The sequence below is a fragment of the Pseudophryne corroboree genome, chromosome 6 (genome assembly GCF_028390025.1).
Source record: "Pseudophryne corroboree isolate aPseCor3 chromosome 6, aPseCor3.hap2, whole genome shotgun sequence".
Classification (NCBI taxonomy): domain Eukaryota; kingdom Metazoa; phylum Chordata; class Amphibia; order Anura; family Myobatrachidae; genus Pseudophryne; species Pseudophryne corroboree.
Genome location: NC_086449.1, coordinates 428,686,579 through 428,706,152, shown reverse-complemented (window position 1 = coordinate 428,706,152; position 19,574 = coordinate 428,686,579). Strand labels below are relative to the sequence as shown.

Sequence of the window (19,574 nt, the reverse complement as noted above, 5' to 3'; positions counted from 1 at the left end):
CTCATTCGAGGCAGTTCCATACGCCAGATTCCACGCCCGACCTCTTCAAGCTCAGATTCTCCACTGTTGGACTCGGACGGATTCACGTCTCGAACGGCAGTTGATACGCTTGTCGATAAGAACTCGTCAGTCGCTCTACTGGTGGCTTCACAGTCACAATCTGAGGAAGGGTGCGCCGTTCACGGTCTGGTCTTGGATGATGGTAACCACGGACGCAAGCCTCAGCGGTTGGGGAGCAGTGTTCCAGACTCATCATTTACAGGGGCGCTGGAGCAATCAAGAGTCAAAACTACAAATCAACATTCTGGAATTGAGAGCGATCCGGTATGCTCTCATTCGGATTCAGACCATGGTGCAGGGCCATCCAGTTCGGGTGCAATCCGACAATGCCACGGCAGTGGCTTACATCAACAAACAGGGAGGAACTCGCAGCTGGTCCGCAATGAGAGAGGTTGCTCAGATTCTCACGTGGGCGGAGCATTGGATTCCCGTGATTTCAGCAATTCACATTCCGGGAGTCGAAAACTGGGAAGCAGATTTTTTGAGTCGTCACACGATTCATCCGGGAGAATGGGAACTTCACCAGGAAGTGTTTCTTTCTCTAGTGGATCGCTGGGGAATGCCAGACATAGACCTGATGGCGTCACGCCTCAACAAAAAACTTCCGGTTTACGGATCAAGAACTCAGGATCCTCAAGCATTTCTGATCGATGCACTAACAGCTCCGTGGCAATTTCAGCTGGGTTACGTGTTCCCACCAATTCCACTGCTCCCACGTCTACTCCAACGCATTCGGCGAGAAGGCCTTGCAGTAATTCTGGTGGCTCCGGATTGGCCGCGCCGACAGTGGTACACTCTTCTAAGCAGCATGGTCGTCGGAGATCCCTTGCGCCTCCCTCTGCGACCAGATCTTCTTCTTCAAGGACCTTGTCGCCACCCAGATTTAAATCGGCTGGCTTTGACGGCTTGGTTCTTGAATCCAACATTCTGAAGGCAAAGGGCCTTTCTTGTGCGGTTGTTCAGACAATGATTCGGGCTAGAAAGCCGGTGACTTCTGGCATTTACCATAGAGTATGGCGTATTTACATTGCTTGGTGCGAGAAAAGGAACTTGACTCCGCATTTGTTTAGACTTCCTCGCCTGCTCTCCTTTCTCCAGGAGGGTCTTGACAAAGGTTTAAAACTTTCTTCCCTGAAGGGTCAGGTTTCGGCCTTGTCGGTCCTTTTTCAAAAGAAATTAGCAATCATTCCAGAGGTTCAAACATTCCTGCAGGGGGTACTTCGAATTCAACCACCTTTTGTTCCTCCGATTCCTCCCTGGGATTTAAACTTGGTACTTAAGGCTCTTCAAAAGTCTCCATTTGAACCTCTAGAATCTGTGGAACTACGTTATCTAACACAAAAAGTTGTTTTTCTTTTGGCGATTGCCTCAGCTAGACGAGTGTCTGAGTTGGCGGCTCTTTCTTGCAGGCCACCCTTGTTAGTGTTTCATGAAAATCGGGTGGTGCTGCGGACAAAACCTTCATTTCTTCCAAAGGTTGTTTCAGCATTCCATTTAAATCAGGACATCGTTCTTCCAGCTTTTAATCCGTCATCTTCTCAGGGGGAGGATTCCCATTTGGCTCTCTTGGATGTTGTTCGGGCCTTACGTATTTATTTGTCTCGCACGGAGTCTTTCCGTCGTACGGATTCCTTGCTGGTATTGATTGATGCTCCCAAACGAGGTTGGCCTGCCTCTAAGAACACTGTGGCCCGTTGGGTAACTTCGGCCATCAGACAGGCTTACGTGTCCTCAAACGTTTCGGTTCCTGACTCAATTAGGGCTCATTCGACTAGAGCAGTTGGAGCGTCTTGGGCTGTTCGCGGTGGTGCATCTGTTGAGCAACTATGCAGGGCGGCGACCTGGTCGTCAGTCCATACGTTCACAAAGTTTTACCGGTATCATACTTTTAGTTTGGAGACTGCCTCTGTTGGGCGTCGTATTTTACAGACGGCTATGCCGTCAACGTCTCCCTCCTCTCATTAGCTTGCTTTGGGAAATCCCACAAGTAACGGCGCAGCGTCCCCCAGATGGAGGACAGAGAAATGGGGATTTTTGTTTACTTACCGTAAAATCTCTTTCTCTGAGTCCATCTGGGGGACGCTGCGATCCCTCCCATAGTTTGTCTGGTTTAATTGGTTAATTTTTTATTCTGGTCTATCTCCTTTGGCTTGGCTAAACGTTAACTGAACAGGGCTGAGCAGGAAGGAGATGGGAGGGGTTAGAGGGGGGAGGAGTCAGCTTTTGATAGTTCTGTGCCAATCTCCACTACCACACACCTCTAACCCCACAAGTAACGGCGCAGCGTCCCCCAGATGGACTCAGAGAAAGAGATTTTACGGTAAGTAAACAAAAATCCCCATTTTACAGCCCCTGACGGTGTTTGAGACGCCTGGACAGATACTAATTTGTTCGCCGGCCCTCTCATGTCGTCAACCGGCTTGCAGCGTGTTGACATTGTCACGTAATTTCCATAAATAAGCCATCCATTCCGGTGTCGACTCCCTAGAGAGTGACATCACCATTACAGGCAATTTGCTCCGCCTCCTCACCAATATTTTCCTCATACATGTCGACACACACGTACCGACATACAGCACACACATAGGGAATGCTCTGATAGAGGACAGGACCCACTAGCCCTTTGGGGAGACAGAGGGAGAGTTTGCCAGCACACACCAAAACGCTATAATTATCCAGGGACAACCTTTATATAAGTGTTCCTCCCTTATAGCATTTTAATATATATACACATATTGCCAAATCAGTGCCCCCCCTCTCTGTTTTAACCCTGTTTCTGTAGTGCAGTGCAGGAGAGAGCATGGGGCTATATGTGATGTATTTTTCGCCATACAGGTATTATACATTGCTGCCCAGGGCGCCCCCCCCCAGCGCCCTGCACCCTCCGTGACCGCTGTGTGAAGTGTGCTGACAACAATGGCGCACAGCTGCAGTGCTGTGCGCTACCTGATGAAGACTGAGAGTCTTCTGCCGCCTGGTTCCGGACCTCTTCATCTTCAGCGTCTGCAAGGGGGGTCGGCGGCGCGGCTCCGGGACGAACCCCAGGGCGAGCCCTGTGTTCCGACTCCCTCTGGAGCTATGTCCAGTAGCCTAAGAATCCAATCCATCCTGCACGCAGGTGAGTTGAAAATCTCTCCCCTAAGTCCCTCGATGCAGTGAGCCTGTTGCCAGCAGGACTCACTGAAAATAAAGAACCTAAAAACTTTTTCTAAGTAACTCTTTAAGAGAGCCACCTAGATTGCACCCTTCTCGGCCGGGCACAAAAACCTAACTGAGGCTTGGAGGAGGGTCATAGGGGGAGGAGCCAGTACACACCATGTGATCCTAAAAGCTTGCTTTTGTGCCCTGTCTCCTGCGGAGCCGCTATTCCCCATGGTCCTGACGGAGTCCCCAGCATCCACTAGGACGTTAGAGAAAAGATTTTTCCACCACCATAAGAAGTGGCTGCGTAGCAGAGTGGGCCTATACAAGGAATGTGTGTCGCATGAAAGGGTTAATCCCGGTTATAACTCCTCTATGGTCCTGATGTAAAGCCCTTCAAGGTTCCACGCTGTGTAAGTCACTGCTTATCTCCACCAACGCGTTTCAACATACTGTTTTTTTCAAGGTGTCACCTTACGAGAGATACGGATACGAGAGAAGATGTTCCAGCGATATACAGTGGGCAATCATTTTACCCCAAGTGGACAGACATTGAATTTGGTGATATATACCCTAACTGGGGAGCGCAATTCACAACTCTTTTTTTATATATGCATGTTTTAGGTTTGTGGTGACCTGGTGAATTAGCGCGGGTAATATAACCCTTGTTTGACTTATTTAAAGAAGCGGACAGTAGCGTAGATCAAAGCAGAATTAGACTAAGTTCATGGGGACTCTACTTCTGCGTTGAAGACAGTCTATGTCTGGATAAACTAATTTAAACGTGGCCAAACCTGCACTGAAGACGAAGCACGATCCGGACACCCAGTTGAGATCACCATGTTGGAAATGGTGGAAAAAATACATGGTATTGTTATGGAAGATCGACAAGTAAAGGTGCGTGAGAATGCGGAGGCCGTAAATCTCTCGATGGAACAAGTGCATAACACACTGCATGAAAAATTGCACATGAAAAATCGGTGTGTACGATGGGTGCCGCGATAGTCGTCTCTCGATCCAAAATGCACACAAAAGGACCTTTTAATGCAGTGTTTGGCGATATTTAAGCACAATCCGCAGGTTTTTGTCCTCTATTTGCGACTGTGGATGAAACTTGGATTCACCACAACACAGAGTCAAAGTAGCAGTCAAAACAGACAATGCCTGATGAAAGTGCGCCAAACACTGTTTTGTCAGCTGGAAAAATAATGGCCACTGTATTTTTGAAATTCTAAAGGAATTATCCTAAAATAATTACTTGCAAAATGGTAAGACAATAACAGGAGAGTATGTCACAACATTATTGGACTGCTTGACAGAGCTGAAATATAGACTGCCCAAAAGTCTACCACCGCAATGGCAAAATTACACAAAATTGGGCTTCTAATTTATTAATTTATTATTTATTGTCTAGATGTGGTCTAGTGCAAGTTCCTTCTGTTTCAAACTTTGAAAATGTGGCTCGGTGGGAAGAAATTTTCAAATGAGGAATTCATCACCACCATCAATAAATATTTTGCAGGCTTTAAGACACCCTACATTTCTAACAGTATTAAAACACGTAAACTCGCTGGACAAGTGTATTGCCTTCGAGGGAGAATATGTTGAGATTTAAAGACTTATTTTCCCCCAAAAAAATTGTCTTTACTTGCTTTTTGACCACACTTCTCAAACAACCCTCGTATATACATATTATATATAATAGGCAAGCAGGCAGCACTTTCAGTAGGTGACAGTTCTGTGAGTGCCGAAGGATTTCAGCAAGCCTACATCCATAGAAAATTAATTTGTGGTTCGTTCCCCAAGATGTTTGGAGCAACCTCCCTGCCGAGTTTATTAAAAAACTGTATGCAAATTATATATATATATATATATATATATATATATATATATATATATATATATATATATATATATACACACACACACACTGCTCAAAAAAATAAAGGCAACACTACAATAATACAATGTAACTCCAAGTCAATCACACTTCTGTGAAATCAAACTGTCCACTTAGGAAGCAACACTGATTGACAATCAATTTCACATGCTGTTGTGCAAATGGAATAGACAACAGGTGGAAATTATAGGCAATTAGCAAGACACCCCCAATAAAGGAGTTGTTCTGTAGGTGGTGACCACAGACCACTTCTCAGCTCCTATGCTTTCTGGCTGATGTTTTGGTCACTTTTGAAAGCTGGCGGTGCTTTCACTCTAGTGGTAGCATGAGACTGAGTCTACAACCCACACAAGTGGCTCAGGTAGTGCAGCTCATCCAGGATGGCACATCAATGCGAGCTGTGGCAAGAAGTTTTGCTGTGTCTGTCAGCGTAGTGTCCAGAGCATGGAGGCGCTACCAGGAGACAGGCCAGTACATCAGGAGACGTGGAGGCCGCCGTAGGAGGGCAGCAACCCAGCAGCAGGACCGCTACCTCCGTCTTTGTGCAAGGAGGAACAGGAGGAGCACTGCCAGAGCCCTGCAAAATGACCTCCAGCAAGCCACAAATGTGCATGTGTCTACTCAAACGATCAGAAACAGACTCCATGAGGGTAGTATGAGGGCCCGACGTTCACAGGTGGGGGTTGTGCTTACAGCCCAACACCGTGCAGGACGTTTGGCATTTGCCAGAGAACACCAAGATTGGCAAATTCGCCACTGGCGCCCTGTGCTCTTCACAGATGAAAGCAGGCTCTCAACTGAGCACATGTGACAGACGTGACAGAGTCTGGAGACGCCAAGGAGAACGTTCTGCTGCCTGCAACATCCTCCAGCATGACCAGTTTCGCAATGGGTCAGTAATGGTGTGGGGTGGCATTTCTTTGGGGGGCCGCCATGTGCTCGCCAGAGGTAGCCTGACTGCCATTAGGTACCGAGATGAGATCCTCAGACCCCTTGTGAGACCATATGCTGGTGCAGTTGGCCCTGGGTTCCTCCTAATGCAAGACAATGCTAGACCTCATGTGGCTGGAGTGTGTCAGCAGTTCCTGCAAGATGAAGGCATTGATGCTATGGACTGGCCCGCCCGTTCCCCAGACCTGAATCCAACTGAGCATGTCTCACTCCATCCACCAACGCCAAGTTGCACCACAGACTGCCCAGGAGTTGGCTGATGCTTTAGTCCAGGTCTGGGAGGAGATCCCTCAGGAGACCATCCGACACCTCATCAGGAGCATGCCCAGGCGTTGTAGGGAGGTCATACAGGCACGTGGAGGCCACACACACTACTGAGCCTCATTTTGACTTGTTTTAAGGACATTACAACAAAGTTGGATCAGCCTGTAGTGTGTTTTTCCACTTTAATTTTGTGTGACTCCAAATCCAGACCTCCATGGGTTAATAAATTTGATTTCCATTGATAATTTTTGTGTGATTTTGTTGTCAGCACATTCAACTATGTAAAGAACAAAGTATTTAATAAGAATTTTCATTCATTCAGATCTAGGATGTGCTATTTTAGTGCTCCCTTTATTTTTTTGAGCAATATATATATATATATATATATAATTGATGCTGGAAAAGGGTGGTCACAACCAAATATTGATATGATTTTATTTTTTCTTCTGTTCTGTTTTCTTTGCATTTTGTTAATTGATAAAAAATAAAACTATTAACACTTCTATTTTTAAAAGCACTGCATTCTTACGTTGAAGCATTTTTTCCACAGTACTGGTATGCCAAACACAAAAATATATATCATGCGGTTTTGGTATAAAGGCTTGCTAAATGTAGTAAGAATATGGTAGCCTTAACAAAGGCTACCATTTTAAAAACAATACAACTTTCCATATTAAATGAGATATCACTTTTTTATATTTATTTTTTTATTTTTGGTATAAGATGGGGAGGATATGGGCTTTAGATACCCCATCCCTGTCTGTGGAAAGCTATATTTTGTGTGTCCTGTTTCGGACTCCTAATCTTTTAAGCCAGGGTGCCCCATATGTGTGCAGGACAGTACGGTGGAAATGGGGCATAATGTGCCCACCCCTCATCTTTAGAATTTTTTTTTTGTAGTGCTAGGCAATGATGTCTGGTGATCACCAGACAATAGCTGCTAAATGGGCCACAGAATTATGAAGATGGGAGACACTTCTTTCATATGTGAGTGACCCAACATTTACAAATGTAATTATGGGCATGACAGGGCACTTAGTGCCCTCCCACCAATACACGGAAAACATCTTGTTTTCTGTAGCGCAGTGTAATAATGTCTGGCGATCAGACAATAGTGCTGGGGTCACTACTACTACTTTGATGAAAATGAGTGGGTTTAGTCCTCTGCAGTTTTAATGTATATGTGGAGGATGCACCCCATGCACTAACAGTGTTTATCTCTAATAATTAAAAAAAAACAAAAACAAACCTCACAACGCTGACACGTTAAACCCCATTATTGAGTCTGTCTCGCCCAGTTGTCAGATTAAGAAAGGATAAAGTTTCCACACTTACGTTTGTGCTTAGGGTAGATGACATCGAAGCCTGGCAGTGGCATAACTACATCATGAATGCTGTAACCGTCAATATTATTTTCATCTACTGTAATAGCAGTGGCTGCATATAGAAAACACAAATTTGTTACTAAGCAATATAATTTAATAGTTTAAGAAATTCATTTAGAGTAATTTAATACAGATACCTCCTCAGGAATATACTTATAATGAACTAAAAAAAATAAAAATGTAATTTAAGAAAAGTGAATCAAGTTAAGGGAGACCTTCCATCAACTAGGATTTTACTTTGCTGTGTTCTCAGATCTAGTGTCATGGTCCACTCCTCTAGATCAGCTTACAGGTACTTCCTTCATATGACCAGGTCCTGAGACAATACAGCTTTTATGCGCTTAGTGATTTTTCAATTACATGTCCCACAGGTCAGGTTGTCTGCTTGCCTTGTTTTGTGTATAGAAACATAGAATTTGTCGGCAGATAAGAACCACTTGACCTATCTAGTCTGCCCCTTTTTTTTTTTTTCTCTCTAACCTTAATTGATCCTTATTTCTTTGTAAGGATATCCTTATGTCTATCCCATGCATGTTTAAATTGCTCTACTGTCTTAGCCTCTACCACCTCCGATGGGAGGCTATTCCACTTGTCCACTACCCTTTCTGTGAAGTAATTTTTCCGCAAATTTTCCCTGAACCTCCCCCCCTCCAGTCTCAGTGCATGTCCTCGTGTCCTATTGCTTCTCTTCATTTGGAGAATGTTTCCCTCCTGGACTTTGTTAAAACCCTTGATATATTTGAAAGTTTCTATCATGTCCCCCCTTTCCCTTCTCTGCTCCAAACTATACATATTGAGATTTCTTAGTCTTTCTGGGTATGTTTTGTGATGTAGGCCATGCACCATTTTAGTTGCCCTTCTTTGTACAGTTTCTAATGTATTAATATCCTTTTGAAGATAAGGCCTCCAGAATTGAACACAGTATTCTAGATGAGGCCGTACCAATGACCTATACAGTGGCATTATTACTTCTTTCTTTCTGCTGCTGATTCCTCTCCCAATGCAGCCAAGCATCTGACTAGCCTTCCTCATTGCTTTGTTACATTGCTTACCTGCCTTTAAGTCATCTGAAATAGTGACTCCTAGATCCCTTTCCTCCTCAGTAGTTTCCAGTATAGTGCCATTAATACTATATTTAGCCTTTGGATTTTTGAGACCCAAGTGCATGATTTTGCATTTTTTGGCATTAAACTGTAATTGCCACACTCTTGACCATTCCTCTAGTCTACCTAGATCCTCAATCATTTGTTTTACCCCACCTGGTGTGTCTACCCTGTTGCATACCTTTGTGTCATCTGCAAAAAGGCATACTTTCCCTTTAATGCCATTTGCATTGTCACCAATAAAGATATTAAAAAGCACTGGTCCAAGTACAGATCCCTGGGGTACTCCACTGGTAACATTTCCCTCCTGTGAATGCACTCCATTTACCACAACTTTCTGTTTTCTATCCTTCAACCAAGATCTTATCCATTCAATAATCCTAATATCCAATCCCAAACTTTCAAGTTTATTTAGCAGTTTGCGATGTGGAACAGTGTCAAAAGCCTTACTAAAATCTAGATAAGCTATATCCATGGCTCCACCTTTATCCATCACTTTAGTCACACAGTCAAAAAAGTCAATAAGATTTGTTTGACATGATTGACAGATGTACAGACGTTGCCATCTTGGAGAATGTCAGCTGACTGTCCTCCCTCCAGTCAAAATGCTCTTTGCCTCAGCTGACAAAGGAAGCCAATTAGAGACCTGTAATGCCTATTTAAAGCTAGGTACACACTATACAATTATCTGGCAGATTATCGGCCAGATCTAGCTGGTTGGAATGAAAACCTGGTAATGGATGAGAGCAAATGACAGTCGACCATTTGCTCCCAAACACTGCTTAACGGACAAAAACAGTTGTTCATCCAAGTTGGTTAAATTTGTGTTTAACCAATTTGTCTGAACAGCTTTTGTTCATTTTCCAGCGTTTGGGAGCAAATGATAGATTGTAATTTGCTCTCATCCATTACCAGGTTTTCATTCCAACCAGCTAGATCTGGCAGATTATCTGCCAGATAATTGTATAGTGTGTACCTAGCTTAAGCCTGCTCTGAATATTCATTCAGGGCCTGAGCAACAAGTCTCATCCCTGAGAGTTAGCAGGCTTTCCAAGCTCCTGCTTGAAGGAAGCTGCCCCGCTGTTCCTGGCTCCAGAGTCTACTAACTACAGCATCCTGGGTTCCAGAGTCCTGCATTGCAAAGTCCATTGTCTGTAAACCCTACTACCACTGATTAGTTTCTCGCAGCTTTACTTCCATTCATCAAGCTTCAGTTTTTTTTACAGACTTTAGTCATTTGCTATGCATACTAAATTCCAGTCTGCAGCACCCACAGCCTTTGCAAGTGCCTGTGTATCTGATTGCTAAGCCTCCCTCCAGGCTAATTACCTACCTGTGAGTGCATATGTGTTTCCGGCCTGCAGGTTCCTGATTACACAGTTTTTATCAGAGTTACTAGCAAGTGCTGTTGCTGTGCATTCCACAATCCGCTGAAGAGATCATGAGCCCTGGCATGGGGGTTAACCCTGAATTCACTGTAAGCAAACAGATGGTTCAGCAAGTACATTACCTCTACTTCCAGCCACACGTATCAGCACCAGGCTGCACAAATTCCATCTAGTTGTATCCTGTGACCACTCCGGTTTTTACCAGACTCCGCTATTTACAGTCAGTGTGAAGTCTAAAGGCTAGTCCGATTTGGGCACTTTTCTTCAGATTTCGACGCATCTGACCGAAAAATCTGAAGAAAAGTGTCACAACGGCTGGCTCTTCCAATCCGATGCGCAGTTACGTGTCAGATATGTCTGAACTACAGATCATTGTGGCTGCCCCAACTACTTATCTGAATAAATCAGGTGCACATCGGAGTGTTTTACTTCAGATGCATCTGATCACATTTAAACTGAAGCGTCACTTGACTGGCATCTCCCTGGCCACTCCCACCCACCACAGGACGCGGCGGCAGCAGCATCAGATCAATCACATGTAGCATGTGTGCATTAGATATATCTGATGCGATCTGGCACATGATAGATCACTAAGGGGGTAAAGAGAAAAATAAGATTTTACTCACCGGTAAATCTATTTCTCGTAGTCCGTAGTGGATGCTGGGAACTCCGAAAGGACCATGGGGAATAGCGGCTCCGCAGGAGACTGGGCACTACTAAAGAAAGCTTTTAGGTCACCTGGTGTGCACTGGCTCCTCCCACCATGACCCTCCTCCAAGCCTCAGTTAGGACACTGTGCCCGGACGAGCTGACATAATAAGGAAGGATTTTGAATCCCGGGTAAGACTCTTACCAGCCACACCAATCACACCGTATAACTCGTGATACCATACCCAGTTTAACAGTATGAAAACAACTGAGCCTCTCAACAGATGGCTCAACAATAACCCTTTAGTTAACAATAACTATGTACAAGTATTGCAGACAATCCGCACTTGGGACGGGCGCCCAGCATCCACTACGGACTACGAGAAATAGATTTACCGGTGAGTAAAATCTTATTTTCTCTGACGTCCTAGTGGATGCTGGGAACTCCGAAAGGACCATGGGGATTATACCAAAGCTCCCAAACGGGCGGGAGAGTGCGGATGACACTGCAGCACCGAATGAGAGAACTCAAGGTCCTCCTCAGCCAGGGTGTCAAATTTGTAGAATTTTGCAAACGTGTTTGCACCTGACCAAGTAGCAGCTCGGCAAAGTTGTAAAGCCGAGACCCCTCGGGCAGCCGCCCAAGATGAGCCCACCTTCCTTGTGGAATGGGCTTTTACTGATTTAGGATGCGGCAGTCCAGCCGCAGAATGCGCCAGCTGAATTGTGCTACAAATCCAGCGAGCAATAGTCTGCTTAGAAGCAGGAGCACCCAGCTTGGTGGGTGCATACAGGATAAATAGCGAGTCAGTTTTCCTGACTCTAGCCGTCCTGGAAACATAAATTTTCAAGGCCCTGACTACGTCCAGCAACTTGGAATCCTCCAAGTCCCTAGTAGCCGCAGGCACCACAATAGGTTGGTTCAAGTGAAAAGCTGATACCACCTTAGGGAGAAACTGGGGACGAGTCCTCAATTCTGCCCTATCGATATGGAAAATCAGATAAGGGCTTTTACATGACAAAGCCGCCAATTCTGACACACGCCTGGCTGAAGCCAAGGCCAATAACATGACCACTTTCCACGTGAGATATTTTAGATCCACGGTTTTAAGTGGCTCAAACCAATGTGATTTTAAGAAACTCAACACCACGTTGAGATCCCAAGGTGCCACTGGGGGCACAAAAGGGGGCTGAATATGCAGCACTCCCTTAACAAACGTCTGAACTTCAGGTAGTGAAGCTAGTTCTTTCTGGAAGAAAATCGACAGAGCCGAGATCTGTACCTTAATGGAGCCTAATTTCAGGCCCATAGTCACTCCTGCTTGTAGGAAATGCAGAAATCGACCCAGTCGAAATTCCTCTGTTGGGGCCTTTTTGGCCTCACACCAAGCAACATACATCCGCCATATGCGGTGACAATGCTTTGCAGTTACATCTTTCTTGGCTTTAATCAGCGTAGGAATGACTTCCTCCGGAATGCCCTTTTCCTTCAGGATCCGGCGTTCAACCGCCATGCCGTCAAACGCAGCCGCGGTAAGTCTTGGAACAGACAGGGCCCCTGCTGCAGCAGGTCCTGTCTGAGCGGCAGAGGCCATGGGTCCTCTGAGATCATCTCTTGAAGTTCCGGGTACCACGCTCATCTTGGCCAATCCGGAACCACGAGTATTGTTCTTACTCCTCGTTTTATTATTATTCTCAGTACCCTTGGTATGAGAGGCAGAGGAGGGAACACATAAACTGACTGGTACACCCACGGTGTCACTAGAGCGTCCACAGCTATCGCCTGAGGGTCCCTTGACCTGGCGCAATATCTCTCCAGTTTTTTGTTTAGGCGGGACGCCTTCATGACCACCTGTGGCCTTTCACAACGGTTTACCAACAGTTGGAATACTTCTGGATGAAGTCCCCACTCTCCCGGGTGTAGGTCGTGTCCGCTGAGGAAGTCTGCTTCCCAGTTGTCCACTCCCGGAATGAACACTGCTGACAGTGCTAAGACATGATTTTCCGCCCATCTGAGAATCCTTGTGGCTTCTGCCATCGCCATCCTGCTTCTTGTGCCGCCCTGTCGGTTTACATGGGCGACTGCCGTGATGTTGTCTGATTGGATCAGTACCGGCTGGTTTTGAAGCAGAGGCCTTGCCAGACTTAGGGCATTGTAAATGACCCTCAGTTCCAGAATATTTATGTGTAGGGACGACTCCTGACTTGACCAAAGTCCTTGGAAATTTCTTCCCTGTGTGACTGCCCCCCAGCCTCGAAGGCTGGCATCCGTGGTTACCAGGACCCAGTCCTGTATGCCGAATCTGCGGCCCTCTTGAAGATGAGCACTCTGCAGCCACCACAGTAGAGATACCCTGGTCCTTGGAGACAGGGTTATCAGCCGTTGCATCTGAAGATGCGATCCCGACCACTTGTCCAAGAGGTCCCACTGAAAAGTTCTTGCATGGAACCTGCCGAATGGAATTTTGCTTCGTAAGAAGCTACCATTTTTCCCAGTACTCGTGTGCAGTGATGCACCGATACCTGTTTTGGTTTCAGGAGGTCTCTGACTAGAGATGACAGCTCCTTGGCTTTCTCCTGCGGGAGAAACTTTTTTCTGTTCTGTGTCCAGAACCATCCCCAGGAACAGTAGGCGTGTGGTAGGAACCAGCTGTGACTTTGGAATGTATAGAATCCATCCGTGCTGTTGTAGCACTTCCCGAGATAGTGCTACTCCGACCAACAACTGCTCCTTGGACCTCGCCTTTAAAGGAGATCGTCCAAGTACGGGATAATTAAAACTTCCTTTCTCTAAGGAGTATAATCATTTCTGCCATTACCTTGGTAAAAACCCTCGGTGCCGTGGACAGTCCAAACGGCAGTGTTTGGAATTGGTAATGGCAATCATGTACCACAAATCTGAGGTACTCCTGGTGAGGATGGTAAATGGGGACATGTAGGTAAGCCTCCTTGATGTCCAGGGATACCATGTAATCCCCCTCCTCCAGGCTTGCAATAATCGCCCTGAGCGATTCCATGTTGAACTTGAATTTTTTTTTATGTATGTGTTCAAGGATTTCAAATATAAAATGGGTCTCACCGAACCGTCCGGTTTCGGTACCACAAACAGTGTGGAATAGTAACCCCGTCCTTGTTGAAGTAGGGGCACCTTGACTATCACCTGCTGGGAATACAGCTTGTGAATTGCCTCTAGCACAGTCTCCCTGCCTGAGGGAGTTGTCGGCAAGGCAGATTTGAGGAAACGGCGGGGGGGGGGAGACGCCTCGAATTCCAGCTTGTACCCCTGAGATACTACTTGAAGGATCTAGGGATCCACCTGTGAGCGAGCCCACTGATCGCTGAAATTTTTGAGGCGGCCCCCCACCGTACCTGGCTACGCCTGTGGAGCCCCCCCGTCATGCGGTGGACTCAGAGGAAGCGGGGGAAGAATTTTGATTCTGGGAACTGGCTGACTGGTGCAGCTTTTTCCCTCTTCCCTCGTTTTACACGCTTGCATTTCTGAAGCCGAAAGGACTGTACCTGATAATACAGTGCTTTCTTAGGCTGTGAGGAAACCTGAGGTAAAAAAATTTTCTTCCCAGCTGTTGCTGTGGATACGAGGTCCCAGAGACCATCCCCAAACAATTCCTCACCCTTATAAGGCTCTATGTGCCTTTTAAAGTCAGCATCACCTGTCCAGTGTCGGGTCTCTAATACCCTCCTGACAGAATGGACATTGCATTAATTCAGGATGCCAGCCGGCAAAATATCCCTCTGTGCATCCCTCATGTATAAGACGACGTCTTACGTTCGCAAAATAGTATCCCTGTTTGACAGGGTTACAGACCACGCTGCAGCAGCACTATCTGCAGGTCTCAGTCTAGTACCTGAGTGTAAATACAGACTTCCAGATAGCCTCCTGCTTTTTATCAGCAGGTACCTTCAAAGTGGCCGTATCCTAAGACGGCAGTGCCACTTTTTTTTTTGACAAACGTGTGAGCGCCTTATCCCCCCTAGGGGATATCTCCCAGCGTAACTTATCCTCTGGCGGGAAAAGGTACGCCATCAGTAACTAAGAATTTACTTACCGATAATTCTATTTCTCATAGTCCGTAGTGGATGCTGGGGACTCCGTAAGGACCATGGGGAATAGCGGCTCCGCAGGAGACTGGGCACATCTAAAGAAAGCTTTAGGACTATCTGGTGTGCACTGGCTCCTCCCCCTATGACCCTCCTCCAAGCCTCAGTTAGGATACTGTGCCCGGACGAGCGTACACAATAAGGAAGGATTTTGAATCCCGGGTAAGACTCATACCAGCCACACCAATCACACCGTACAACTTGTGATCTGAACCCAGTTAACAGCATGATAACAGAAGAGCCTCTAGAAAAGATGGCTCACTACAGCAATAACCCGATTTTTTTGGTAACAATAACTATGTACCAGTATTGCAGACAATCCGCACTTGGGATGGGCGCCCAGCATCCACTACGGACTATGAGAAATAGAATTATCGGTAAGTAAATTCTTATTTTCTCTAACGTCCTAAGTGGATGCTGGGGACTCCGTAAGGACCATGGGGATTATACCAAAGCTCCCAAACGGGCGGGAGAGTGCGGATGACTCTGCAGCACCAAATGAGAGAACTCCAGGTCCTCCTCAGCCAGGATATCAATTTTGTAGAATTTTACAAACGTATTTGCTCCTGACCAAGTAGCTGCTCGGCAAAGTTGTAAAGCCGAGACCCCTCGGGCAGCCGCCCAAGATGAGCCCACCTTCCTTGTGGAGTGGGCATTTACAGATTTTTGGCTGTGGCAGGCCTGCCACAGAATGTGCAAGCTGAATTGTACTACAAATCCAACGAGCAATAGTCTGCTTAGAAGCAGGAGCACCCAGCTTGTTGGGTGCATACAGGATAAACAGCGAGTCAGATTTCCTGACTCCAGCCGTCCTGGAAACATATTTTCAGAGCCCTGACAACGTCTAGCAACTTGGAGTCCTCCAAGTCCCTAGTAGCCGCAGGCACCACAAATAGGTTGGTTCAGGTGAAACGCTGAAACCACCTTAGGGAGAAACTTAGGACGAGTCCTCAATTCCGCCCTGTCCGAATGGAAAATCAGATAAGGGCTTTTTTAGGATAAAGCCGCCAATTCTGACACGCGCCTGGCCCAGGCCCGGGCCAACAGCATGACCACTTTCCATGTGAGATATTTTAACTCCACAGATTTAAGTGGTTCAAACCAATGTGACTTTTGGAACCCAAAACTACATTGAGATCCCAAAGTGCCACTGGAGGCACAAAAGGAGGCTGTATATGCAGTACCCCTTTTACAAACGTCTGAACTTCAGGGACTGAAGCTAGTTCTTTTTGGAAGAAAATTGACAGGGCCGAAATTTGAACCTTAATGGACCCTAATTTCAGGCCCATAGACACTCCTGTTTGCAGGAAATGTAGGAATCGACCCAGTTGAATTTCCTCCGTCGGGCCTTACTGGCCTCGCACCACGCAACATATTTTCGCCAATTGCGGTGATAATGTTTTTGCGGTTACATCCTTCCTGGCTTTGATCAGGATAGGGATGACTTCATCCGGAATGCCTTTTTTCCTTCAGGATCCGGCGTTCAACCGCCATGCCGTCAAACGCAGCCGCGGTAAGTCTTGGAACAGACAGGGTCCCTGCTGGAGCAGGTCCCTTCTTAGAGGTAGAGGCCACGGATCCTCCGTGAGCATCTCTTGAAGTTCCGGTTACCAAGTCCTTCTTGGCCAATCCGGAGCCACGAATATAGTGCTTACTCCTCTCCATCTTATCAATCTCAGTACCTTGGGTATGAGAGGTAGAGGAGGGAACACAAACCCTGACTGGTACACCCACGGTGTTACCAGAGCATCTACAGCTATTGCCTGAGGGTCCCTGGACCTGGCGCAATACCTGTCGAGTTTTTCCCAACGGTTTATAATCATGTGGAAGACTTCTGAGTTAAGTCCCCACTCTCCCGGGTGGAGGTCGTGCTGAGGAAGTCTGCTTCCCAGTTGTCCACTCCCGGAATGAATACTGCCGACAGTGCTATCACATGATTTTCCGCCCAGCGAAGAATCCTTGCAGCTTCTGCCATTGCCCTGCTGCTTCTTGTGCCACCCTGTCTGTTTACGTGGGTGACTGCCGTGATGTTGTCCGACTGGATCAACACCGGCTGACCTTGAAGCAGAGGTCTTGCTAAGCTTAGAGCATTGTAAATGTCCCTTAGCTTCAGGATATTTATGTGAAGTGATGTCTCCAGGCTTGACCATAAGCCCTGGATATTCCTTCCCTGTGTGACTGCTCCCCAGCCTCGCAGGCTGGCATCCGTGGTCACCAGGACCCAGTCCTGAATGCCGAATCTGCGGCCCTCTAGAAGATGAGCACTCTGCAACCACCACAGGAGGGACACCCTTGTCCTTGGTGACAGGGTTATCCGCTGATGCATCTGAAGATGCGACCCGGACCATTTGTCCAGCAGGTCCCACTGGAAAGTTCTTGCGTGGAATCTGCCGAATGGGATTGCTTCGTAGGAAGCCACCATTTTACCCAGAACCCTTGTGCATTGATGCACTGAGACTTGGCTCGGTTTTAGGAGGTTCCTGACTAGCTCGGATAACTCCCTGGCTTTCTCCTCCAGGAGAAACACCTTTTTCTGGACTGTGTCCAGGATCATCCCTAGGAACAGAAGACAAGTCGTCGGAACCAGCTGCGATTTTGGAATATTGAGAATCCAATCGTGCTGCCGCAACACTACCTGAGATAGTGCTACACCGACCTCCAACTGTTCCCTGGATCTTACCCTTATCAGGGAATTGTCCAAGTAAGGGATAACTAAAATTCCCTTCCTTCGAAGGAATATCATCATTTCGGCCATTACCTTGGTAAAGACCCGGGGTGCCGTGGACCATCCATACGGCAGCGTCTGAACTGATAGTGACAGTTCTGTACCATAAACCTGAGGTACCCTTGGTGAGAAGGGTAAATTTTGACATGAAGGTAAGCATCCTTGATGTCCCGAGACATCATGTAGTCCCCTTCTTCCAGGTTCGCAATCACTGCTCTGAGTGACTCAATCTTGAATTTGAACCTCTGTATGTAAGTGTTCAAAGATTTTAGATTTAGAATCGGTCTCACCTAGCCGTCCGGCTTCGGTACCACCACAGTGTGGAATAATACCCCGTTCCCTGTTGCAGGAGGGGTATCTTGATTATCACCTGCTGGGAATACAGCTTGTGAATGGCTTCCAAAACTGTCTCCCTGTCAGAAGGAGACATCGGTAAAGCCGACTTTAGGAAACGGCGAGGGGGAGACGTCTCGAATTCTAATTTGTACCCCTGAGATATCACCTGAAGGATCCAGGGGTCTACTTGCGAGTGAGCCCACTGAGCGCTGAAATTCATTGAGACGGGCCCCCCACCGTGCCTGATTCTGCTTGTAAAGCCCCAGCGTATACTGAGGGCTTGGCAGAGGCGGGAGAGGGTTTCTGTTCCTGGGAACTGGCTGATTTCTGCAGCCTTTTTCCTCTCCCTCTGTCACGGGGCAGAAATGAGGAACCTTTTGCCCGCTTGTCCACGAAAAGACTGCGCCTGATAATACGGCGTCTTCTCATGTTGAGAGGCGACCTGGGGTACAAACGTGGATTTCCCAGCTGTTGCCGTGGCCACCAGGTCTAAAAGACCGACCCCAAATAACTCCTCCCCTTAATAAGGCAATACTTCCAAATGCCATTTGGAATACGCATCACCTGACCACTGACGTGTCCATAACCCTCTACTGGTAGAAATGGACAACGCACTTAGACTTGATGCCAGTCGGCAAATATTCCGCTGTGCATCACGCATATATAGAAATGCATCTTTCAAATGCTCTATAGGCAAAAATATACTGTCCCTATCTAGGGTATCAATATTTTCAGTCAGGGAATCCGACCACGCCGACCCAGCACTGCACATCCAGGCTGAGGCGATTGCTGGTCGCAGTATAACACCAGTACGTGTGTAAATACATTTTAGGATACCCTCCTGCTTTCTATCAGCAGGATCCTTAAGGGCGGCCATCTCAGGAGAGGTTAGAGCCCTTACAAGCGTGTGAGCGTTTATCCACCCTAGGAGGTGTTTCCCAACGCACCCTAACCTCTGGCGGGAAAGGATATAATGCCAATAACATTTTAGAAATTATCAGTTGTTATCGGGGGAAACCCACGCATCATCACACACCTCATTTAATTTCTCAGATTCAGTAAAACTACAGGTAGTTTTTCCTCACCGAACATAATACCCCTTTTTGGTGGTACTCGTATTATCAGAAATGTGTAAAACATTTTTCATTGCCTCAATCATGTAACGTGTGGCCCTACTGGAAGTCACATTTGTCTCTTCACCGTCGACACTGGAGTCAGTATCCGTGTCGGCATCTATATCTGCCATCTGAGGTAACGGGCGCTTTATAGCCCCTGACGGCCTATGAGACGTCTGGACAAGCACAAGCTGAGTAGCCGGCTGTCTCATGTCAACCACTGTCTTTTATACAGAGCTGACACTGTCACGTAATTTCTTCCAACAGTTCATCCACTCAGGTGTCGACCCCCTAGGAGGTGACATCACTATTACAGGCAATCTGCTCCGTCTCCACATCATTTTTCTCCTCATACATGTCGACACAAAAGTACCGACATACAGCACACACACAGGGAATGCTCTGATAGAGGACAGGACCCCACTAGCCCTTTGGGGAG

At 46.8% G+C, this 19,574-nt stretch overlaps 1 protein-coding gene across 2 annotated transcripts in view; it reads right to left on the bottom strand.

The window, feature by feature from the left end:
- Window positions 1-19,574, bottom strand: part of PUS7 (pseudouridine synthase 7) — a 289,815-nt gene that overhangs the window by 36,948 nt on the left and 233,293 nt on the right. For both annotated transcript variants that reach the window (XM_063927033.1, XM_063927034.1), the window contains exon 13: window positions 7,652-7,753. In XM_063927033.1, coding sequence (XP_063783103.1) covers window positions 7,652-7,753 — 102 coding nt within the window. The remainder of the gene's footprint in view (window positions 1-7,651; window positions 7,754-19,574) is intronic.